At 45.3% G+C, this 25,029-nt stretch overlaps 1 protein-coding gene across 4 annotated transcripts in view; it reads left to right on the top strand.

The window, feature by feature from the left end:
• srgap3 (SLIT-ROBO Rho GTPase activating protein 3) overlaps positions 1-25,029 on the top strand; it is a 237,063-nt gene that overhangs the window by 71,836 nt on the left and 140,198 nt on the right. For all 4 annotated transcript variants that reach the window (XR_007249280.2, XM_048548214.2, XM_048548213.2 and 1 more), the window contains exon 3: positions 8,089-8,251. Coding sequence is in view for 3 of the 4 variants with exons in the window: in XM_048548214.2 (XP_048404171.1) it covers positions 8,089-8,251 (163 nt within the window). In the remaining variant the exon portion in view is untranslated. The remainder of the gene's footprint in view (positions 1-8,088; positions 8,252-25,029) is intronic.

The raw sequence follows: 25,029 nt of genomic DNA on the forward strand, positions 1-25,029 counted from the left end.
GCAGGCCAGGCAGCATGAGAGGAGCAGGAAGGCTGACGTTTCGGGCCTAGACCCTCCTTTAGAAATTAAAGCTTCTGAGGAAGAGTCTAGGCCCGAAACGTCAGCTTTTGTGCTCCTGAGATGCTGCCTGGCCTGCTGTGTTCATCCAGCTGTACACCTTGTTATGTCGGGAACTGCAGATGCTGGAGAATCTATTATCTGTATCCTGGACATGACATGTTTGCCTGGACTCTTAAATGCTCTCGTCGGAAATGGGCATCAAAAAATACAACAAACAGCAATGTAGTTGATTCATAACTGCTGCTGTCTGGGTGGGTAGGGATGCTGGGTTAGCCTAGGTCCCGCGATAAAATATACTTTTTAAAAGTTTGCCCAGCACTAGGTCATTTGAAATTTCAACCTTGGGTTGTTAGTTGGTTTGGGGTGCTCACTGGTTTTTGTGCAGATGTTTCGCCTTCCTTCTAGGTGACATCTTCGGCGCTGCCTAGCCTCTGCTGTAGTGCTGTTGTTCCATCCCACTCCGAATTTATATGGTCTGGCCTGTCATGGTGGGCAGTCTGGCCTCTGGATTTGTACTATCATGGTATGTAGATAGGCTCTATTTCAATAGGTTTGCTTATGGTACCAGTAGTTGAAAACAAGGCTTCCAGAAATTCTCATGCTTGTTTTTCTTTTGCATGCCCTAGTGCTGTAACATTGTCCCAGTTAAACTGGTGTCCTCCTTTGTCAGAGTAAAGAGAAATGATGCAGAGTTGGTCATGCTGAGTTGGTGTTCATGCATCCTGGTGGTGAGCTTCCTGCCCGTCTGTCCTATAGTGTTTCTCGCAGTTCCTGCATGGTATTTCATAGATCACGTCTGTCCTGCTCCTTGTAGGTGTGTGGTCTTCCGCTTTTGAGATTAGCTGCCAAAGTGTGGCTCTTGGCTTGTGTGTTATCCTTATACCAAGAGCTTGTAGGAGTCTTTGTGGTTACTGTTGTAGTTTAGAGCTGTGTCAAAAGTCTGTTTGAATGAGCCGTAACTCACTGCAACATCCCGGAGCTGCACAAAGATGAAGAGGAGCACCTGTACAAAGGCTTTGCAAACAGTGTGCATCCTAACAGCTTCATCTGCTGATGCTTGACAAATAACCAACACCACAAAGATACTGAATGCCCCAGCACACTGGCCACCCTGCCCTATATTAGAAACGTATCTGAACTGACTACATGACTCCTACAGCCTCTTGCAATAAAGATAGCACACAAACCAACAGCCACACTTCGCCAGTTACCCTCAAAGACAGAAGACCTCATACCCACTAAGAGCAGGACAAATGTTATATATAAAACACCATGCAGCAACTGTAGGAAACAATACCTCAGACAGATAGGCAGAAAGCGCGCCTCCATGATACATGAACCCCAACTTGTAGCAAAATGGCACAAGCAACTCTCCCTTGTTTCAATACACTCCGACATAGAAGAGCATCAGCTTAACTAGGACAAGCTAGACAAAAACAAGCACGAGAATTCCTGGAAGCCTAGTTTTCAACCACTGGTACCATTAAACACAAACATAGCTGGGGTCTATTTCAGCATACTACTACGGCACAAAACCGAAAGCACAACTACCTACTGTGACAGACTGGACCATATAAATGCAGAATGGAACAGAACAGAGCAACAGTGCTTCATCAGAGACTAGGCAGCGCCGACAATATCACCTAGAAGGGAGACGAAACATGTGCACGAAAACCAGTCAGCTTGGGGAACCAGCCAACAACTCGAACCGCAACCCGAGCTGCAGATCTTCGCTAAAACGTTAAATTTCAGCCTTATTGATTTGAACAGAAGGAAAATGTCATTGAAAATATCAGGAAGAGGTGTCGGAATGGTTGGTGTGAGAGATGGAACTTTTGGAGCTCTCGTTGGAGCTGGGAATGGAATGGAGGCAAGTTTCCATTGAACAGACGGGCGTACCTGATCTGAGAGTGAGAGTGAGTGCAGTTTGGGAGCTTTGCTACATGCTCAGTACGTGTTGGATCTGACCTGAAACTGTCATCGTGCTGGCAGGGGTAGGAAGTGGCCCAGCGCTAGCTCGGGGACTGACTGTAGCCTTTTGCGAAACTGTACCCATTACCAGGTTTACGTAATACCTGTGCTGCAGAGAGAAATGGACTGTTCTCATATATCACCTCCCAAAGTATGGGCCTTCCCTGAGTCCCCTGAGATTCTGATTAATTAATGTTCTGCCATTGAAAGCTCTAGGAACACTGTGTGAAGAGCTGTTACATTGCAGAGGAGAGGACGATCATATGTCTCCGCTGCTCAGTGCGAGTCCCTATCCCCACCGCAGCAATTGCACATCCGCCATCTCTCAGGTTTCACAGCCTGTCAGTTTTCAACTTGGGAAGCTCACCGAGTTAGAGCACAGACGTTCCTCTCCTGTGTAAAAACCCACTGCCAACTATTACGTGCAATTTATAACACAGAAACGAGTCCTTCTGCCCAAACAAACCACGTGCGTGTGTGTGTGTCTATCTGTCTTTTGTGATATAGGACTCACTTCTTTTCAGTTTTCATCAAAGTGCAAGGAAGCAGCTCTCCCTCTGACTCCCAAACTGTAAATTCCTGAGCAGCCCTTCAGCATGCTTCATTAAATCACTCGCCTCCTACTGAATTGGGCAGCCCACACGTCATAGTGGCACTTTTGAGAACCGTGTACGCTATCTTTTTGTGTGTGTCATTTTGTTCTCTATAAAATGTGGAGACCCACCTGTTTGGACCAATCTATCTGACCAGCACATTTTGGGGAAGAAAATTTCTTTGAATGCATATCTGTCCTGAATGTGCCTAACTCTCAGATGGCAGAACAGAAAAATTGACTCGATGCATAGAATTTGGTCCGCTCATACGGAATAAACTAGATCTGTAGCCAGGATTGCATTCATTGTGAGTGAAATAACCATTGCTCCAAATGGGAAACTTGGTTAGCATAGACGAGTTGGACCGAACGGTCTCTTTCCCTATTGTGTGATTCTATACGATCAGTAACTCTGTATATATCGAGTAACGTCAAGCAGCACTGAATTCAACACCAAATAAATAAGTACTAGATGAGAGTTATGAAGACCATAATGAGGAACAGAAAGTCATGTAGAGGGTGTTAGATTCTTGGATAAAAAGAATTACAAAGGGACAAGCCATTCGGCCCAACTCCTTTATGTTGGTGTTTTAGATACAACACCAGTCTCCTCACACCTCCCTTCATCGAAGAATCTAACACCCTCTACGTGACTTTCTGCTCCTCATTACGGTCTTCATGACTCTCATCTGTCTATACAGAGTTACGGATTTTGTAGAATCATACAGCACGGAAACAGACCCTTCGGTCCAACTCATCCATGCCAACCAAGTGTCCCATTTGGAGCAATGGTTATTTCACTTCGAATGAGTGCACTCCTGGCTACAGATTTAGTTTATTCCATATGAGTGGACCAAAGCTACCACCAACAGCCTTGGCATCCGTTTAGAATGTGGTTAGGGTGTCTCTGGTTGATTACTCAGAGGGGTGGTAGCCACCAGAGAGTACCAGGGCTTCTGGTCCCATTCGTGGGCAGCCTGGCAAGGGTCAAGGATTAAGATTGAGTCTAGCAATGCCAAGGAATGAAGACATGTTTCATTTGAGTAGTGCTGACCCTAAAGTGCTTTCAAGCTAGTGACACACCACTTGAAGTCAGGTCTCTCTTGAAACCTATAACATTCCAATGGAATAAACTGGGGTAGATGCAAGAAGGGTGTTCCTGAAGACTGGGGAATCCAGAGCCAGGGTTCACAGTCTCACTCCCTCCACGTTGCTCAGCAACAGCAGTATGTACTAACTACAAGACGCACAGCAGAAATTCACCAAGGTTCCCTAGGCAGCACTGTGCAAAACCGTGACCACTTCCACTTAGAAGGACAATGACAACAGATACATGGGAACACCACTCACCCACAGGTTCTCCTCCAAGCCACTCACCGTTGTGGTCTAGCATTGTATTGCCTTTCCTTCACTGTCACTGAGTCAAAGTCCTGGAGTGAGGTGACAGACAGTGGCGAGCCTCTGGAATTTCCCAATAGAAAGCAAGTGAGACCAGGACGTTATGTTTTTCAAGAAGGAATTTGATATAGTTGTTCGAGCTAAGCATGTCTAAGGGTATGGAGAGAAATCGGGAACTGCTGCGGAGTTGGACATTTGGCGGTGATCATGATTAATAGTGGACAAGGTTCAAAGGGCTGAATGACCTCTCCTCCTCTCATTTCCTCTGTTTCAAAGTAACGTTGGAAATGCAGCGAGCCCCTACAAACAGCAGCGTAATAAATGAATAGCCAATTTGTTTTTTTTTGACGGAGCAGTATTGATTTGGAGAACTCCATTGCACTTCAAATTAGTACCATGAGGACTTGGTGTCTGCCTGAATGTTTGTTTTTTATCTGAAAGAGTTTCCAGCCGACACTCCCTCTGTGCAGCACAGAGGGTCTGTCAGTTTGAGGGAGCTCAAGTGGCCAGAGGAGCACGTTGACCTCTAATCTTCTGGCTCCCAGGTAGAGTGTTACGCACTCAGCCAAAGCTGCAGCTGTGACAGCCTCTGACCAATGCAGACAGCCAGAATCAAATGGAAATGGGATGTGTAAATTGTGCACAGAAGCAGAACTGCATCTGGTGCCGTGTCCTGTTTTCCTCACTGCAGAGCAGTGAGCCGTACATGTCATAGACAGACAGGTGCATTGTGTTACACACTCTCCTCCTCGAGAAGGTCGCTCATCTGGAAGTATAACACCCCCCCCCCCCCCATTTGGAGGGACAGCAAGCAAGCAAGGGAAAGGGGCTAATGAGTGGGAATAATCGTCATGCTTGCAGCTTTTGTTCAATGTCAGCGGTGTCAGCGACATTGTGAGCAGTCTTAATTTGGGACGTCTGCAGTTTTACCTCTGCCCATGCTCCAAATGCAGAGCCAGCATCTGGGAGACACTACCGCCCCGATCCCACTCCCAGGGGAGATTGGGCTTGAGGGTGAAGCTCAGGTCATCATGTGACCCATATGTGACAGGGCACCAGTCCTAGTAGTCTCAGCTAGTAGGAGACAGTGTGGCTCAAGCAATGTGTCAGAGAGAGAGAGAGAAGACCTCTGTCTAGCATGGGAGAGAGTGAGGGAAATGAAAAGAAAGGTTGTTTGTATGTTGGGGGTGATGGAGAGTCAGTGTCCATGTGAGAGATGGAAGGGGGTGTAATAAGAAAAGGGGGTCTGTATGGGAGAGAGGGGAATGGGTTGGGGTGTGGGTACCTCACTGAGGGAGATACAGGGAGTGTATGTCCCAGACACCCGAATTTTCCGATAATTGTTTCCACATTGTAGATGGGAAGCCCCGTATGGAAACCCTGCGGAATCTTCAAGTTAGTGAGCTCCGAGGGAGCTTCCTGGGAAACTGAAGATTCCCTGGGAGAATCCACGTGCACCCGGAGCCCTCTGATCAGTCTTCATTGAAATCCGAGAGTTCCACTGCAGCCCAGTTACTCAGGAAAAGTTACACGAATAACAATTTGGTCAACTCCTGAGTTACTTCTAAACATTCGCCTCCCCATCCTACACCACCCCACCCTGGGCAAGGTAGGTGTGGGTGTCCTGGTTGGAGCGTAGTGGATGGATAGGATGACTGCATGATCAGATCAATTGTTTGGGAGGTGCGCAGGTTAAACACTCCCCTCAATGGGAAGACTGCACATAAAAACAAAGAACTGTGGGCCGCACAATATTTAGCCCATCAAACCCAATCTTTTCACACCACCTCTTTGCCCTGCACTTTTGAGGAATTGTGGCCTGTTATCAGTTTCATTGCCAGTGAAGTCACAAGTCAAAACCTTCTCCACCGCTTCTCTCCTGGCCTCTCCGCTTTGCAGGTGCAATTTACGAAGTTCAGTGCTCTTCTCTAAACATTCCCCTCTCTCTCCTTGACCCTTTGCCCTCTTACAGTTGACCTTTCCACCTCTTACCGTCAACCCTATCTATGCTTCTCATAATTTTTGCGGGCCTCTATCAGGTCAACCCTCAGCGTCCATCTTTCCAGTGCAAACAATGAGTTTATCCAGCCACTGCTCATAACTAAAACCCTGCAGACCAGGCGACATCCTAATAAACCTTCTCTGCACCCCGTCCGAAGCATCCACTCCCTTCTGGTAGCACGGTGACCCAGAACTGCACGCGATACTCTAAATGTGGCCTCACTAAACTTTTAATAAGGTGCAACGTTAGCTTGCCAACTTCTACGCTCGATGCACTAGCCGATGAAGGCAAGCATGCCGTGTGCCACCTTGACCGCCGCCAGAGCAATTCTGGACCCAGATAAATGTTCTGGATGTGAGTTTGCTCGCTGAGCTGGAAGGTTAGTTTCCAACTCAGCGAGCAAACTCACATCCAGAACCTCAACCTGAGCTACAAATCTTCTCAACTCGCCAGATAAATGTTTCCCACAGATGCTTCCAAAGCAGCAAAGAAGTTCTCTCCAGTGTCCTGGTCATTATTACACCCTCCACAAACATTCGGTTGTTGGAATGCCCTGTCGAGCAAAACCCAACCTAAAAGTGACAAGTCAGTAACTGACATTCCACATTTTAATATGTCAGAGTCCAGGGCACTTTCTTACATTCCCAGTTTGTGTGTACCTTAGACAGATTTGAATAGCCTTCTCCACTGCAAATAGCTGTTGAATTAACTGAGAGATGCAATTTGTTTGAAAGCTAAGTGGTCAAATATACACAGCAGTCACCAAACCTTTATCAGACTGGCGAGGGGAAGGATCTGAGATCCCGTTTGCATATTGCGATGGGTAAACGGTCACCGTCAACGGTGAGTGACTCGGAGCTTGCGCTGTCAGCTGAGATATTCAACATTCCAGGTCATGTTGCGTCAAGCTGAGGGCAATGAGCTGCACCCTCAGTGTGCCCCAGGAGATAATGTGAGCACTGAGAGGGAGTAGACAGGTTAAATTGTCCACAGAGATTTACTTTTGCTATTTGTGGAGCTGTAGGTAGTTACAGCTGAATGGTGAAATTTGATGTAAAGGTCTGGAAGCTCTGTGTAAATCAGTAAATCATTAGGAACCCCTTTGCCTATGTGTCTCCCAATGTGTTCCTGTCTCACTGCTAAATCTAATGAGCCTGAATATCCCTCAAATCCACTGCTACTGACACTCATTTCAGTTTTTTAAATATATTTGCTGTCTGTCCATCCATCCATCCATCCATCCATCTCCCAGTTCTGCAGCTCCACTGATCTGTGTGCCTCTTCCTGTTTTTAGGTAACTATAATAGATAAAGCTGGGAAAGGGAAAGATGATTCATTAGAACCTTTATAGAAGTTTATAAATCATGATGGATGTGGATAGGGTGAATAGCCAAGGCCTTTTCCCCAGGGTAGGGGAGTGCAAAGCTAAAGGGCATCAGTTTAAGGTGAGAGGGGAAAGATTTAAAAGAGAACTAAGGGGCAACTTTGTCACGTCGAGGTCGATGTGTGTATGGAACAAAGAAGGTGGTGGAGGCTGGTACAATTACAACAGTTGTAAGGCGTTTGGACGGGCACGTGAATAGGAAGAATTTAGAGGGATATGGATCAAATGCTGAAAAACAGGACCAGATTAATTTAGGATATCTGGTCGGCATGGACGAGTTAGACATAAGGGTATGTTTCCATGCCATTTATCTCTATGACTCTATTGGCTGAATGAAGTACAGGAGCATCTGGCCTTGATAAAGGAGCAAGAGAATGGGTACTGACCAGAGAGCACCAATGTCTGAATTTTTAAATAGCTCACCAATTGAAGAGAGGCGCTAATTCAATCTATTAATTCAGCCCATAACAGTTGCTAGCACATTGTACCCTCTCTGTGTTGTGTATTTGGATGATTAAGTTTTCACTTAATGCCCAGTCTCTGCAGGACCCTGTGTTGCCTTTGCCAAAGGGGAAGGGAGGGATTTTGAAACTACACAGTTCAATGAAATTGCAGTTGGAATGGGCTTGCCTTGTTTTTGCTTTGGATTTGTCTCTTCATAAATATCCTCTTCGCTCCTAGGAAAGACCAACATCTCCTCTCCCCAGTGAACTGCTGGTACCTGGTTCTCAACCAAACTCGACGAGAGAGCAAGGACCACGCCACGCTCAATGATATCTACACAAACAACATCATTGTGCGCCTGATGCAGATCAGTGAAGATGTGATACGGCTCTTCAAAAAGGTCAGCTTCAACTTTTTGGCAATTGAAGATAGTGGCGTTGTTTCACCGTAAAGTTTGTTATAATCTGGCCGGAAAAGATAGCCCCTGAGTTGAGGCTGGCATTTGACTTCTCCGGCTCTTCTCGTTACTTTTTGCATGGAAATAAAAGTATGTGGAGTGCTGACAGACTCTGGTATCCTTTCAGCTCCTCTGCTAGATGTCTCTGTGTTGATGGAGACACTAGTAGTATCCACATCGTCAGACCTGACATGTTGCATTCCCCAAGGTATATCCCATTCACTGCATGGCTTTCATTGACCATTCCTTGCCCTTTCCTGTTTTGCTGCGGAGAGGAACTGCCCTGAGACATGTGTTTACATGGGCAAGCAATGAGGTCGTCAGCAAGGTCATGGGGAGCCTAGTTTGGGGGGAGTGTGGGGACAGGAGGGAAGTTCTCCTCTGTTTTAGGCCAAAACCCTCGCCTGCTCAGTCGACATGCCCAAAGTACCAACACCAAGCTGCCCACCATTAACCAAATCGCTCATAGCCCAAGCTGAGTTCACCGAAGGTGTCAGAAGTGCCATCTTGAGGATGGAGATAGATGGGTTTTGAAGGGGAATTGCAGAGTGTGCGAAATTGGGGAAGGTCAGGGTTATAGCAGCCATTGTCAACAACAGCCTGAATTGATGCAGCACTCTCTCTTTTAAAGTAATAAAAAATCCCAATACAATCCGGTATTGTACAACACACTAAGACACCATTAGTGACTGCTTAATATTGATGAGAGTTTTCAACAGTAGAAGAATTGAGATGAATGTGAAGTCTGTAGTGTTACGGAGGTGTGAATAAGTGGTCACAGTGATAAGTGCAAATATGAGATTGAAACTTCATTTTGGGCTGTGGCTGCTTGACTATTCATTTGTCGGAGACTTTTTGCAACTAGGGGACAGCGCTTCAGTTTAAACTTGGGCAAAGCTCACGGAAAGTGATTTATCCGCTGTCTCATTACTGAAATCAACTTGGAACATTCCCCAGGAAAGTATAACACAGGATTTTTAATTCCCTGATGGTAGGTTGGCATTGCTGGCTGGTCAGCATTTTGCCCCGCGTCCTTCCCTAGAGAAGGTGGTGGTCAGCCGCCTCCTGGAACCGCTGCTATCTGCGTGCTGTACTTTGACCCATAGTGCTCTTAGGGAGGGAATTCGAGGGTCTGACCCAGCAACAGTGAAGGAACAGTAATATATTTCTGAGTAAGGATGGCGAGTGACTTGGAGGGGAACTTAAAGGTGTTCCCCTATGTCTACTGCCCTTGTCCTTCTAAATGGAGACAATTGTGGGTTTGGAAAGTGCAGTCTAAGGATCTGTGGTGAATTTCTGCAGTGCTTCTTGTAGATAGCACACACTGCTGTTACTAAGCACTGGTGGAGGGAGTGGATGCTTGTGGATGTGGTGCCAATCAAGCAGGCTGCTTCGCCCTGGGTGGTGTCAAACTCCTTGAGTAGTGTTGGAGCTGTGGCCATCCAGGCAGCTGGGGAGTATTCCAGCACAATCCTGACATATGCCTTGTAGATAGCGGACAGGCTTTGGGGAGTCAGGAGGTGAGTTGCTTGCTACAGGATTTGTAGCCTCTGACCTGCTCTTGTAGCTCCAGTATTTATTTGGCTGGTCCAGTTGAGTTTCTAGTCAATGGTAACCCCCAGGATATTGATAGTAGGGGATTCAGTGATGATAACACCATTGAATGTCAAGGGGCAGAGCTTAGATGACTTCTTATTGGAGATGGTCATTGCCTGGCATTTGTGTGGTGAGAATATTACTTACCAGTTATTAGCCCAAGCCCTGATATCGCCTAGGTCTTATTGCATTTGCACATAACATAGAGTCACATAGTACAAAAACAGACCCTTCAGTCCAACCAGTCCTTGCCGTACATAATTGCAAATTAAACTAGTCCCATCTGCCTGCTCCTGATCCATATCCTTCCAAACTCATGGACTGCTTCAGTATCTGATGAGTCGTGACTGATGCTGAACACGTGCAATCATCAGTGAATATCCCCACTTCTGACTTAGATAGTGTCAATCTGCCTCTACACTGTCCCCATCAAACACTCACTCCTAGGACAGGGAGAATACAGGGTTAGATACAGAATGCAGTACCCTCCGCACTGTCCCCATCAAACATTTTCAGGACAGTACGCTAGAGATACACTTTGTTAACAGCACACAAGGAGCCAGAATCTAAATCTCAGAAAATGTTCCTGTATGTGTGACATTGTCTATTTCTCCTGCCTCCCTACAAGCCATGCTTGAGATTTGATAACAGAACGGCAATCTTTGCAGAGTGAGTGTTTATCTGTTTCACAGGGGAGTCTTACAGGCAGGAGGGCCAGGGAGCTAAAGAGAGGACTGGCCTCACGGGACTCTTGGGTTAGATTTAAGCTCCAGCCAAACCCAGTATTAATCCCCCTTGGTGTGAGCATGTAATTGGGAGGTAATCAGCCTGAGGCCATCAGCAATCCCACTATCGCTACATCTGTGAGTTGACAGCTGAGATACTGCTTCCACCTCGACTGCAGAGCCCTGGATTGGTGACTCTCAGCTTTATTGGTTTTGCTTTTCTAAACAGATGACTGAACACCATCAGGGTCAGCATTAATGTGCTACTTTGCAAATAATGGGATCTGTTACGCATTTCAATCTAGTCCCTCGCTAACAGCTGTATGGTTGCCTGAATTACTTTCTTGGCAAGATTTAAGGCAGCACTCGCGCATGCTGTTCACAATTGCCTCAATCAAAGGAAGCGCTGTCAATAAAAAGGGACTTGGGGCTGTGGTCAGAGATTGAAGGAAGTGAGCGGGATTAAAGCAGATGGCCAGCAAGGGTCTGTTCACACCCTGCTCGCTGAGCTGAGGAAGTATCGCAGCACGGACAGAAGGTTGGTTGATAGACGGGCAGTAGTGTGCTGTGGGCTCACTGGCTGTTGCTCAAAATGGGGAAGGTGCAGAATTGATGGTTTCTTATTTAAAACGTTCGCCTTTTCTTCTGGGCACAAACCTGAAGCAGCATTCACCTGTCAGATGAGCCCACCTAGAGGGAGGGGCACAGTCGGGTGGGAGATGCCAGGCAATCACCCACCCTGACTCCACTGCCTGTGAGGTCCCACAGCATCAAGTCAAATGTGGGCAAGGATACCTCCTGATTGCCACCTCTACCCCTCGCCCCTCAGCTGATGAGCGAATATTCCTCCATAACTACAGCTGTCCTGGCTCCTAAAGGACATTGATTCTACAGAATTGATCCGACAGTAGGTGTCCAGGGAACCAACAAAACGGAAAGATCTGCCATACTTTGTCCAATCTCTGCAAACGCTTTTCAAAAAAAAAAGGAAAGGAGCAGAAGCAGCCCGTGGGGATCATGCTGGGATAGCAGGAACTGCAGATGCTGGAGAATCTGAGATAACAAGGTGTGGAGCTGGATGAACACAGCAGGCCAAGGAGCATCAGAGGAGCAGGAAGGCTGACATTTCAGGCCTAGACCCTTCTTCAGAAAATCACGGCTGATCTGTATTTGTTCTGAAAACCACAGTTCCACTTTATCTCTGACAGCCTTTAATTCTCTGATCGAGCAAGGATCTGTGCACCTTTTTTTTTAAACTTGAAAAGATTCACTGACCTTTCTGAGCCAGTGTGTGCTGAAGTGTTTCGGTCCTTGGAGAGAATTTTCCCTCACTTCTGTCTGAAAGCAGCAACCCGTAATATTATAACAATGTTGCTTAGTTAGGGCATCTTCGCAAGAGGAAAAACCGCCATTACATGCTCAACTTGTCGAGACCATTCAGGATGTTTCACATTTGAATTAAGGCCCCTTCACTCTTAGAAAATCCAGTGAAAATGAGCTCAGTCTGTCCAACCTGTCGTCATAAGATGGCCCATGCATTCCAGGTATCAATCTAATAACCCTGCTCTGTACTGCCTCCAAAGTATCCTCCATTGTATGAGGTGTTGAGTACAATAGCAGGGATGTCCTGCTGGAACAATAGGAAGTTTGGAAGATAGAGTTTTGTGACTAGTCTTTATCACCTGAGTACCACAAGGACATGATTGCTGTGCAAAAAGTGCAGAGGAGATTCTCACAAATGTTGCCAGGATTTGAGGATTGCAGGCATGAGGAAAGATTAAATTGGCCAGTGCTTTCACCAGAGAACAGAGGAGACTGAGGATTGACTTGAGGTGTGCGAAATAATGAGGGGCTTGGATAGTCCGGACGTGGAAAAGCTATTTACAAAGAGACCCGGGGATGCGGGTGCATAGTTTCTTGAAAGTGGAGTCGCAGGTAGATAGGGGAGTGAAGAAGGCATTTGATATGCTCTGTATCATCAGCAACTTTGAACTTTTGTTTCCAAATCCAAGTTGTTGATAGTGGACTCAAAATATTATCTCTGTTTCTCCCTCTGCAGATCCTGCCAGACCTGCTGAGTGTCTCTGGCAATTTCTGCTTTTTTTTTTGTTTCACTTCTCTCAGTTTGCCAATGTGAGTGACCCATTTATTCCAACTGTTTTCGGTCTGCTAGCCAACAATTAATCCATGCCAGTGTTATACCTCACATCCTGCATGCTGTAAATGCTCTAACCAACCTCCCCGTCATCAAAAGTCCTGTGAAAATCTAAGTATATTACATCCATTGGCACTCCTTCATCAGTTTTGTCAGTTACATCATGAAAAAGCTCCACTAGTCTACTAAACACAGTTTCCCATTGGGCATGGTCAGCCTGAATTTGTCAATTCGATCATTATTAACCAGGCATCCATTCATCGCATCCTTTAGATTCCAGCATTTTCCCTAAAGACTAGCAAGGTCTATACCTCACCATTTTCCTTTGCTCCTCTCTTTAAATACTGGATTGACATTTTCCTATCCCGATCAAAGAATCCAACTAATCTTCCTTCCACCTCCTCGTGTACAGTAATTACTGCAATGTTTTTGTATTCTGTATAGTGAAGATGGAATCGAAACGTTTGTTCATCTGTTGTTTCCTTATTACCTGCAATTAACTTCTTATCCTCCCCCTCTCTAGGGAATCAACACACTCTCACTTTAGTCACTTACCTTTTTAAGCTCCACTTGTGGAATCTCTTAGCCATTTTTTTTTTAACATTTCTAGCTAGCTTTTTCCCATAGCCTAACCACCTTCAGTTGAATAGTATCCAAAACAAAGCTGATTAATTGACGGCACCAGTAGAAATGAGAAATGAGAAAAGTATGAAGACTCTTCTGGGAGCAGAGTACAGACACCGTCGCAATAATCTCATGCTGAGGTGGAGCATAAGAATAGAGTTTATTAGAAAGACATTATAACTAATCATGGGAGACCAGGAATAAAAGTGTCTTATGTACACGTACCTACACATCTACATATGTCATACATATGTATGTTCAGTGAATAGACAAAGATGTAGCAAATGGAGTATAATGTGGGGAAAATGTAAATCCTCCTATGTTGACAGGATGATTTTTTTTAAAAAAAGGCATATCTAAATGGTGACAGATTGCAGAGCTCTGAGATGCATCAGGATCTGGGTGTGCTGGTGTGTGAATCTAGGAAATAATCAGGCAAACTAGTAGAATGTTATTACTTATTACAAGGGGAATTGAATACAGTGGTATTCAGGAGACTGTGTTTCAGTTACACTGCTAAGGGAGCATCTGAATCACTCTGCACCGTGTTAGTTCACTTATTGAAGGATGTTAATACTTTGGCAGTTTTGCAGGCAGCAGCTGAGGTCTCGAGCTCTGGAATTCTTTCTGTAAACCCCTCTGCCTCGCTACCATAAAATGTTCCTTGTAACCTACTTCTTTCTTGATGTTTTTGGTAGCTCGACCTTTTATTATCTCATTGGGTTCGATTTTGAATTATTTTTGTTCGTTGTGTCAATGAAGTCCTTAGGTGTGATTTATTGAGATATTGAGGCACAATTTAAATGTGATTTGTTTGTTGCTGTCTGATCCAGAAGTGGGATAGATAAAATTGTAGCGCTGTGGTTCTGACTGACTTCTGGCTCTGCACTCTCTTTATTTTGTTATGAGGTGTTGGTATGACTACATTCACTGACCATGCTAGTGGGGAGCTGCAATCCTCAGGGTGGAAAAATTCCCACAATACCATTAGGGAGAGAATCCCAAGACATGGACCAAGTGACAGTGTTGGAATGCCAATATATTTCTAAGTCAGGATGGAGAGCGGCTTGGAGGGGAACTTGCAGATGGTGGTGTTCCCATGTGTTCGCTGTCCTGGCCTCCTAAAATGGTAGAGATCACCAGGTTTGGAAGGCGCTGACCAAAGGAGTCTTGGTGAGTTACTGCAGGGCATCTTGCAGATGATATTTAATGCTGCTGCATTTTGCTGATGAAGGGAGTGAATGTTGAAGATGGTGGATGGAGCCCCATTCTACTGGGCAGTTTTGTGCTGGATAGCAAGGTGTTCCTTGAGTGTTGTCAGAGCTGCATTCATCCAGGTAAGCGGAACGCCTCCAACACTCTGGCCTGCTTTTTGAGGATGATGAACAGGCTTTGAGAAGGTGGGAGGTGAATTACACGCTGCAGGATTCCGAGCCTCTGATCTGCTATTGCGTCACTGTATTTGTAGATCTGGTTTAGTCCAATTTCTGGTCAATTGTAGTAGGAGATTCAGTGAATATAATGCCATTGAATGTCAAGAGGATGATAGTTAGATTTTCTGTTGTTAGAGATGGTTATTGTCTAGGACATTTGTCTGTTTGTTCTCAACCCAGACCTAGATGTTCTCGTTGAATGAAGGCCTTGTTGCATAGGATAGACTACTTGGAGAATTATTCATTGTTTGTGCTCCTGTAATAATTCCTGTGACCCCACTGTGCAAATATACGTTTTTCTTGATTGCTTTTCCCTGGTTACCCGTGGAATACAGACTGTTTGTACCTGCCACTCCTGGACAAGACCGAGGGAGAGCAGAACTGCCTATCGATCTTGTTTTTCTGAAGGATAAAATTCAGCCATGAGAAACGATTTGTACTGCAAACTGAAACAGTAACATCTCAGATGATAAAACCCTATACCTCCCTTGGGCTAACCGGGTCGTGAATCTGACGCGGGCGCTGAGGTAAATTATTTTGGGAATTTACCTTTCTAACGATCTGCCTTTTAATGGCTCAGCTAGTGAAGGCAGTAAATGTTAGGCTATTCCACCCGCCTTGTGCTAAATCCTGATTTGAGCTATTGTGAGATTGGAGGTGTGCAGTTCCGAAGGTCTCTGGTTTAATGAGCTCTTAGGTTTTTTATTTAAGAAGTTGACACACTACGTTACCGGGATTAATTCTCATATATGAAAAACATCATCAAATTGTATCATGCTGCATTAATGTAGATTGCATCATCTTATCGTTCTTTTTGGATTTTGGACCAGAATGGGGGGAAAAGGAAACGGGGGGAGAGAGAGAGAGAGATGTTGTAGTTTGAAAACAAATCGCAGGCTGAATTTATTTACGCTTATGGAAGAAGTGGGCTTGCTGGTTTCATTTGGTACCAAGGTTGTGTGTTGGGCCAGTTTTTGCCCTGAGACTGTCTCTTGATTTGGTTTTTCAGTTGTGTGGGTAAGGTGGGGGCTCAGCATGGGCACAACTCGGGCTGCTCCGAACCAAAAATGCAGCAGAAGGCCCCCAGACTTTGAAAAACCCAACATCCTCTTTCTCATTGCAGAGAAGGAACAAAAGAATTGCAGGGTTCCTAAAGTCAGATGCTGTATGTAACCAGAGACTTAAAATACTGAATAATTAGTGTGCCAACTGACCTGCATCTTTAGCGAAGAATTGAGAGAACTTGAAGTGGAGCAGATCAGTTATGCTTGGAAAATGCAAAAGGATACCTCATTGAATCCTGTGAACTGGTGCTGTTGAACTGTATTCCTCAGTTTTTTTTTCTCCCTTCACCCATACATCTTTTTATTGTTTGTTCGTCTCGGACAACGTACGTGTAGATGTTCAAGCTATAGAATTAAGTTGCTAATGCTTTTTTTTTGCCCGCAGTTAGAACAGTTTTTTATTTGTAATAAATACTTTCTTCTTGTTAAAGAAACCTGGTCAGTATTTTCTGTTAACCTGAGCTCATTAGACAACAAAATTAAGGAAATAAAAACCGAAAGAACTGCAGATGTTGTAAACCATAAACAAAAATAGAAATTGCTGGAAAAGCTCAGCAGGTCTGGCAGCATCTGTGGAGAGAAATCAGAGTGAATGTTTTGGGTTGAGTGACCCCAAAATGTTAATTCTGATTTCTTTCCACAGATGCTGGCAGACCTAAGTTTTCCAACAAATTCTGTTTTATTTAGGAAAACTGAGGACTTTCAATGGATTGTGACAAGTGCCATTGAGCAAAATCTGGCACCGTGCCATGTTCCAAGTTACTGGGGCAGAATTCAGGTGAATAAGTAAGTTTTCAGCTTCCCTTAAAGAAAGAACAACGAGGACAGAGCTGAAGAGGTTGAGGGAGAGAATGCTAGAGCTTAGGGCTTGCGCAGCTGAAGGTGTGGCCACCCATGATGTAGTGATTAAAACTGAGGATAGGTGAAAGGGCAAAATTAAAACCAGTGAAGATATGAGAGGTTTGTAGCACTAAAGGATGTTTATAAAGGATGATTATTCCTGGAAATAAGATAAATTGCGAAATGTGTGGACTTACTTTAAAACCTGCAGCTTTTGCCACAACTCTGGGAATAGTGAGATATGATTTCCAGCTGCTCCAGTGAGTCATGACAATACAAACTCTTAAAAGCCCTTTCCGTTTTTATTTAAAAAGGCAACTACCAATTACTTGAGCACTTTCATATAATTATACATTTTCCTTACTGTCACTGCTTTGGGTTAAAGACCATCTCGCTGACTTATACCCCAATAATGTGCTTTTATTATGTATATAGGAGAGTTATGTGCCCTGCAATAAAGCCATTATTTAAATTGGGGAGAGGTTATATCCAGTCATAGTGTTGTTTAAATAGGAAGTTTATTCCCTGTAATAATTAATATTCATACGGCGTTTTTGTACTGCAGTGCTATTCGATGAATATGGGAGTTATACTACAGGGTAGTGTTACAATTTAAATAGGGGAGTTTTTGTGCTGTTACTTTTACAATGTAGCAGTGTTTGTGTTCAAATGGGGAGTTATACGTTGATTTATTTTTTTTAACACAGATATACTGCATAATAATTTTTACACAGGGACGTCACACCCTGTAATTATTATTTATCAGAGTGCTTAAAATCTCCAAAATGGTGCTTATTGTATGAACAGGGGACTTTATACCAAATTGTGCATCGTTAATTAAATAGGGGAGTTGTAACCTGTATGACTGTTAGTATAACTTCCACCTTAAGTATTATGTGCTACGCTGTTATTAAAGACACATGTTGATAGTGTTTGCATTCAAATGAGAGAGTTGCTCCATGTGATGGTGTAGTATTATTGTATGAACTTTTACAGTGCGACCCTGTGTAAACTGAGAAATTCCACTCTGTAACCCGATGTTCACATTTAAATAGGGAAGTTATATTGTGATTGTGATGTTACTTAGATAAGGAACCCTGTACAATTAGGTTATTATTTATTGAGGTGAACTGAGCTCTACAATGCAATGTTATTTTTTAAATAGATGATTATTCCATGTAATGTCGTGTTTAAAGACAACCTGTGATAATATTTTATAAATAGATTAGTTAATACCATGTAATCCAGTATTATCACTTAAGTAGGGGAGTTGTGTTCTGTAGCAGAATGTAATGATTTCAGTAGGGGTATTATACCTTGTAATACAGCATTAATGTTTAATTGGGAGAGTTATACCCTCTAATACAGGGTTAATGTTCCAATACAGAGTTACTCCTGTAGCAGAATGCTCTTAAAGAGGAATTTATTCCTGTGATGCTTCCAATTACTTAGGGGTATTACATTAAAGATTGTTGGTGTTGTTAGATTTAAGTGTGATAGTCTGTAATACAGTGTTCTTATTTAAGTGGGGAATCTAAGCCTTATCATGTGACATTATTCAAATAGGAGACCTATACCCATGGCTTTATTTTAAAAGGGCTATTACTTCCTTCATTCTAGTATTAATTAAACAGGAGGGCTATTATGTGACAGGTTTGGTTAGCTCAGTTGGTTGGATGGCTAGTTTATGATGCAGTGTGATACCAACAGCATGAGTTCCTGCACCGACTAAGGTTACCGTGAAGTGCTTTCCTTCTCAGCCTCTCTTTCCTGGCCTGAGACGCGGTGATGCTCAGATCAAATCACCACCCGTCACCTCTTTCCAACAAGAGAGCAGCCCTGGCGACTATGGTGGGGTTACCTTTACCTTATCACAGAATACAGGCCCCTAATCTTTTCTGATTCTTTGACAGCCCAACATTGGCAGGAAGTACATGTTGCTGGCACAGACAGGCAGCCAGAAGGCCTTCCTGCTAAAATTCATAGGCAACGGCCGGTCAAGTTTCTCCCTTTGGTGTTCCCTTCCTACATCAGCCCCTCCCCCAGCTTCCTACTCACAGACACTTTTTTTGATTTGCTTCATTAAACCATCCTGACCCCTGCGTTGGCCACCTTCATTTGGTTGGTGACCTTTCTGGGGCAGGGCGTGAACCCAGCAGCAACCAGAAAGGTAATTGCCCTCTCCCCACTGGAGTTTTGACACTTTAAATTAGTTTTGGGGCATGTGGCTTGTCCAGTTCCAATCCTGTTGTTGACGACATCCCCGAGTGGTGGGATATGATGGAAACGATGATCCTGTGGTGGTAGAGCTTCCAACTGTCACCATAAGCCCTCACCATTCTGAATAGCTTAAGAATAAAAATATATAATTTGGAAGAGAGATCCTCCCATTCTGCTGACTCCTGAGCCCTCAGCCAGCTGACCAACGCTCTATTCGGGCACCATCTCTTCGCCGCTGGGCCTGCCGATGCCAGGTCCCCACCCCGCACTGGGAGCCCCCAGCTCCGCTGCCATCTTTCTGATAACCAGAAGCCCTTGGCCCCAGGCCACCACAAACCCAGGACTCCCCTGACTGCAATGCCAGGCCAGGCTGCTGCCTTGCCATGAGTCCCGCTCCAGCCACCGGCCACTGTAACGTCAACCTTCTGTGCCACTGCCGTCAGGGAGATGGAAAGTGTAAGGAAAGAAGGGAGGAGGTGGTCGGTCTGGAGCAGGTGGGCTCAGCTAACTGAACACTGGCTACCTTGCTGTTGCCGCCATCTTGGAAATGCCTCCTGGAGGGTAAAATTCCTTCCAATCAAAAAGAGAGGCATACCCTGTGGTAGGTGACAAGTGAAACAGTGTGGTAATTCTATTTCGTTTGCCATTTGTGGATATAAATATATGAATTTGTAACAGAAGCAAGCTATTCAGCCCATCTAGCCTGCTCTATCATTCAATGAGATCATGGCCGATCTGTTTGTGTTTCAAATTCCACTTTCTGATCCACCCCTAATGGCCTTAGATTTTGTTAGGCAAGAGAGTCGATCTCCTTCCACCTTTTAAAAGTATTCAATGCCCCCTGCTTCTGAGGCAGAACGTTCCAAAATTACGCAAGATTCTGAGAGGAAAGAAATTCTCCTAACTTCCGAAATGACAGATCCTCCCTGCTCTGGGACATGTCATTACTGTCAAGACGGTTCACAGTCTAATTTACTTCAGTGAAATCACCCCTCAGTCTTCCAAATTCCAGTGGAAGCAATCCCAGCTCCCAGTTCCCGCCCCACGCAAAACACAACTTTATCACTGCACCTAGGTACATGTGACAGTAATAAATCAAGTCAGTTGAAATCTTCTGTGCATGCTAATATGTTACCTTGACAGCATAAGCTTCTGTAACAGCAATTGCTGGAAAATCTCAGCAGGTCTGGCAGCATCTATGGAGAGAAAGCAGCAATTTCTGCTTTTGTTTCTGATTTCCGGTGTCTGCACTTATTTTAGTTTTTACCATGAGCTTCTATCATGCACAGCACCTTTTTATATGGCGCCTTGTGCAATGCCTTTGGAAATCGAGGCACAGAACTATGATCGTTGAAGCTGTTGGTTCGAATACTCTCTGCCAAATATTATCCCCCTTCACCGCTCTCTCCTAATTTAAAACCTTCTTTAAAAACAACTCTTTGACCAAGACTTCAGTTCTCTGTCCAAGTACCTCTTCCTTTTGCTCAGTTTGGACTTTTGGCTTAATTATGCTTCTGTAAAGTGCCTTGGGACCTTTCTTGTACATTTTAATGTGCTGAATTAATGCTTGCAATTGCTAGTTTGCAATTGATCATAACCCATCTGTTTGTGAGACTGCTGCAAAGGAGTACATTTTACCACTTCTAGCTGATGTGGAAACTGCTATGTACACTCTCGCTGCAAAACCATGAGCAAAATAATCATGTGAAAGGTAGTATAGGATAAAATTCCCAGTCTTCCAAGGATGAGCTCAGGAAATGGAGCCATAAGGACGTAAAAACTAAGAGCAGGAGTAGGCCATCTGGCCCCTTCAACTGGCTTCACCATTCAATAAGATCATGGCTGATATTATCTTGGACTCAGCTTCACTTACCCGCTTGTTCTTCTTCACCTTTAAATCGCTTTGCTGTTCAAAAGTCGATTTGCCTTTGAAACAGTCAACTCGGTGTTCTCAACTGCTTCACTGTGCAGGGTATTCCTCAGATTCAGAACCCTTTGGGTGAAGAGGTTTCTCCTCAACTCTGGCCTAAATCTACTCCCCCTACACTATCACTCGTATCCTTACATACAGATAAGGAAGGACACCACTTTGATTGGGACAACACATCCATCCTAGGACAAGCCAAACAGACATGCACGAGAATTCCTAGAAGCATGGCATTCCAACCGGAACTCCATCAACGAACACATTGATTTGGAGCCCATCTACCACCCTCTGAGAAAAAGAGCAGGAAATGACATCACCAACCCAAGGAAACCTAAACAGATAAATAGAAAGCAGGACATAACACCAGCGCTTCGTCGGAGGCTCACTGATGATGTTACCTAGAATGGTGACGAAACGTCTGAAAACTAACCTCCCAGCTCAGCGAGCAAACTCACATCCACTACTCCCCCTTATTTTGAGGCTATGCCCCTTAGCTCTTGTTTTACCCACCAGGGCAAACATCCTCCCTGCCTCTATCTTATCTATTCACTTTGTAATTTTATATTTCTATAAAATCCACCCCCACCTACGCCGCCCCCCCCCCCCACACCGAACACCACCACTACCATTCTTCTAAATTCCAATGAGTAGAGTCCCAGTCTCTCCTTTAGAAGCCAACTGTCACAGCTCCAGAATCATCATGAACCGCCTCTGCACTCTCTCCAGTGCCAGTACATCCTTTATCAAGTAACGAAGCCAGAGCTGTACCCAGTATTCCAGGTGTGGCCTCAAGCAACTTATACAGCTGCAGCTTAACACCCCTGTTTTTGAGCTCCATCCCTCTAGGAATGATGGACAAAATTCCATTCACCGCCTTAGTTACCGGCTGCACTTGCAAACCAACTTTGTGTTTCATGCACAAAGACACCCAGGTCCCTCTGCACAGCACCATGCTGCACTCACTTGATCAACCAGCTTGATTTGCTTTGCTGTCTTCCCTCAAGGCCAGCTGATCACAGATTTGGCTCAATCAGCACAATCGAAGATGGCCAAAAAATGGCAACTTGCTAGTCTTTAACCCTGCAAGTTTTCAAAATTGCCCCCATTCTGTCACTCTAAACAAGAAGGGTTGCTTGAAAATAATGTTGTTTGAGGAAATGAATGATCCTAAGTCCCGTATTAGAGATACATAATGAAAAAGAAGCCTTGTTCTTTCATTACATTATCCTGGGTTCCTGCTACACCCTTGTCTGCCCCATGTAGAGTAAGCTGTAAAGCACACCCCATGCAACAGGCTCTGCTATCTATAGCTGTACCAGGACCGCACTGACCTTGTCTACTGGCTCCTACCTAGGAGGGCAAGACATTTTAGCCGACATCATGTTATTCGTATAGCAAAAATAGATGGCATTGTGCCACTCAGCTTGACTCTGTTCTGCTGCCACAACTTTCTAATAAACAGCAGTCAGAGAATAGTTATGCAGGAAGTTGCTGTGGATAAGGTTAATATCAATATTGAAATGCAACAGTCTACATCAGTGATTAAAAACAAATGACTGATGAGAAATGATTCTGTTGGAAGAGTCCTGTAGATAGTTAGAGGATCATGTTAAATCAAAGGTTTACCGATAGTCCCACCTTCCACAGCCTCTATCGATCCTACTGTTGGCACACCCAAACTAAAACCCCACCTACAATAATAGATGAAAGGAGTGAGTGAAAAAGACCAGCAAGAGCGAACTCACTACCTGAAAGGAAGTAGGGAAAGTGGCCAGAAAATCAAACTGGAAAACAGGGCGAAGGGCACCGCTGACGTGAAGAGAAATAATGGGAAACGAACACAATCTTCATCAAAGTGCCTTGAGCATGTAACCAGGCCCAAGTCTGGATGATCTGGCATTCTAGATTTACAAGGTACAGATCCAACCTAGGACTAACACACATGGCTAACAGTGATCAGGTCTGTCCCGTTCTCTCCACTAGGAGAGAGTAATGCAGGCAACATCCTGGACAGATAGACAATTAGTGAAGAAACATATCGAGGTTTTCCAGTGAACCAGTGGGACAAAAGAGAGAGAAAGTAGATTCTTTAGCAATTTATATTTTACTATAGAAAGTGCCACTTGTGTGGAATGAAATCTACCAGAGGACGTGGTGCATGCAGGGACAATGTTTAAAAGACATTTGGGTAAAGGCATGAACAGAAAAGATTTGGAGAGATATGGGCCAGGAGCAGGCAAGTAAGGCTAGTTTAGTTTGGGAACATGTCGGCCTGGACTGGTTTCTATGCTGTGTGACTTTATATTGCCAAGCTAAGAACCCTCCATGAAGAGGCCAAATGGAAACTATTGGAGTGTGGGCATTTTGGTCGACAGCCATGAAGCAAACTTTGAATCGGATCCTGGAGCCAAAGTTCTGTTCATTTACTCACCGGCCAATCATTAAAGGGAAACATCCTTCAGCAATCAAGCATTGAAATCCTTGGACCAGGAAGTATGCAGTGAGGATGAAGGAAGACATGACTGCCATGCTTCAACACAAAGTAAGGACAATAACGGAAACCTAGCTTGTGATCCAGAACCAGAGTTTTTCATTTTTAAAGGAGAGGAACTTGCACAGATCTACAACTCATCTACAAAAAGGAAATTTACACAGTGGTGTTGCTAGATGAGAATCTATCCAAACTAGGAAAGAGCTTAATTTTTCATTATAACAAAGTGTGGAGCTGGATGAACACAGCAGGCCAAGCAGCATCTCAGGAGCACAAAAGCTGACGTTTCGGGCCTAGACCTGATGAAGGGTCCAGGCCCGAAACATCAGCTTTTGTGCTCCTGAGATGCTGCTTGGCCTCCTGTGTTCATCCAGCTCCACACTTTATCTTGGATTCTCCAGCATCTGCAGTTCCTGTTATCACTTAATTTTTCATTAGGTAGGATTTGAATTAGTGGCTTTTGGTAAATACCTATAGATAAAGAATCCAAATTGCCAGGGCCAGTTCTGCTCCAGGATAGTCTTTTGATTGTCTTTTCAATTGTGGGTTTGGTAGAACTCAGCATCGTAACAACCTATTGATTGGCTCTTGGACAAGGGGCTACAGCCTTGTAGACATTAGCAGGAAGAGAAAGCATCCATTATATCTAGCATAATAAGATAATAAAATGTGAGGCTGGATGAACACAGCAGGCCAAGCAGCATCTCAGGAGCACAAAAGCTGACGTTTCGGGCCTAGACCCTTCATCAGAGAGGGGGATGGGGAGAGGGAACTGGAATAAATAGGGAGAGAGGGGGAGGCGGACTGAAGATGGAGAGTAAAGAAGATAGGTGGAGAGAGTATAGGTGGGGAGGTAGGGAGGGGATAGGTCAGTCCAGGGAAGACGGACAGGTCAAGGAGGTGGGATGAGGTTAGTAGGTAGATGGGGGTGCGGCTTGGGGTGGGAGGAAGGGATGGGTGAGAGGAAGAACCGGTTAGGGAGGCAGAGACAGGTTGGACTGGTTTTGGGATGCAGTGGGTGGGGGGGGGAAGAGCTGGGCTGGTTGTGTGGTGCGGTTGGGGGAGGGGACGAACTGGGCTGGTTTAGGGGTGCAGTAGGGGAAGGGGAGATTTTGAAACTGGTGAAGTCCACATTGATACCATTAGGCTGCAGGGTTCCCAGGCGGAGTATGAGTTGCTGTTCCTGCAACCTTCAGGTGGCATCATTGTGGCAGTGCAGGAGGCCCATGATGGACATGTCATCAAGAGAATGGGAGGGGGAGTGGAAATGGTTTGCGACTGGGAGGTGTAGTTGCTTGTTGCGAACTGAGCGGAGGTGTTCTGCAAAGCGGTCTCCAAACCTCGCCCTCGCCCTCGTGCGCGCGCCCCCTCGCCCTCGCGCGCGCGCGCCCCCTCGCCCTCGCGCGCGCGCGCCCCCTCGCCCTCGCGCGCGCGCCCCCTCGCCCTCGCGCGCCCGCCCCCTCGCCCTCGCGCGCCCGCCCCCTCGCCCTCGCGCCCGCCCCCTCGCCCTCGCGCCCGCCCCCTCGCCCGCGCGCACGCGCCCCCTCGCCCTCGCACGCGCGCGCGCGCCCCCTCGCCCTCGCCCTCGCGCGCGCGCGCCCCCTCGCCCTCGCCCTCGCGCGCGCGCGCCCCCTCGCCCTCGCCCT

The sequence above is a fragment of the Stegostoma tigrinum genome, chromosome 11 (assembly GCF_030684315.1).
Source record: "Stegostoma tigrinum isolate sSteTig4 chromosome 11, sSteTig4.hap1, whole genome shotgun sequence".
Classification (NCBI taxonomy): domain Eukaryota; kingdom Metazoa; phylum Chordata; class Chondrichthyes; order Orectolobiformes; family Stegostomatidae; genus Stegostoma; species Stegostoma tigrinum.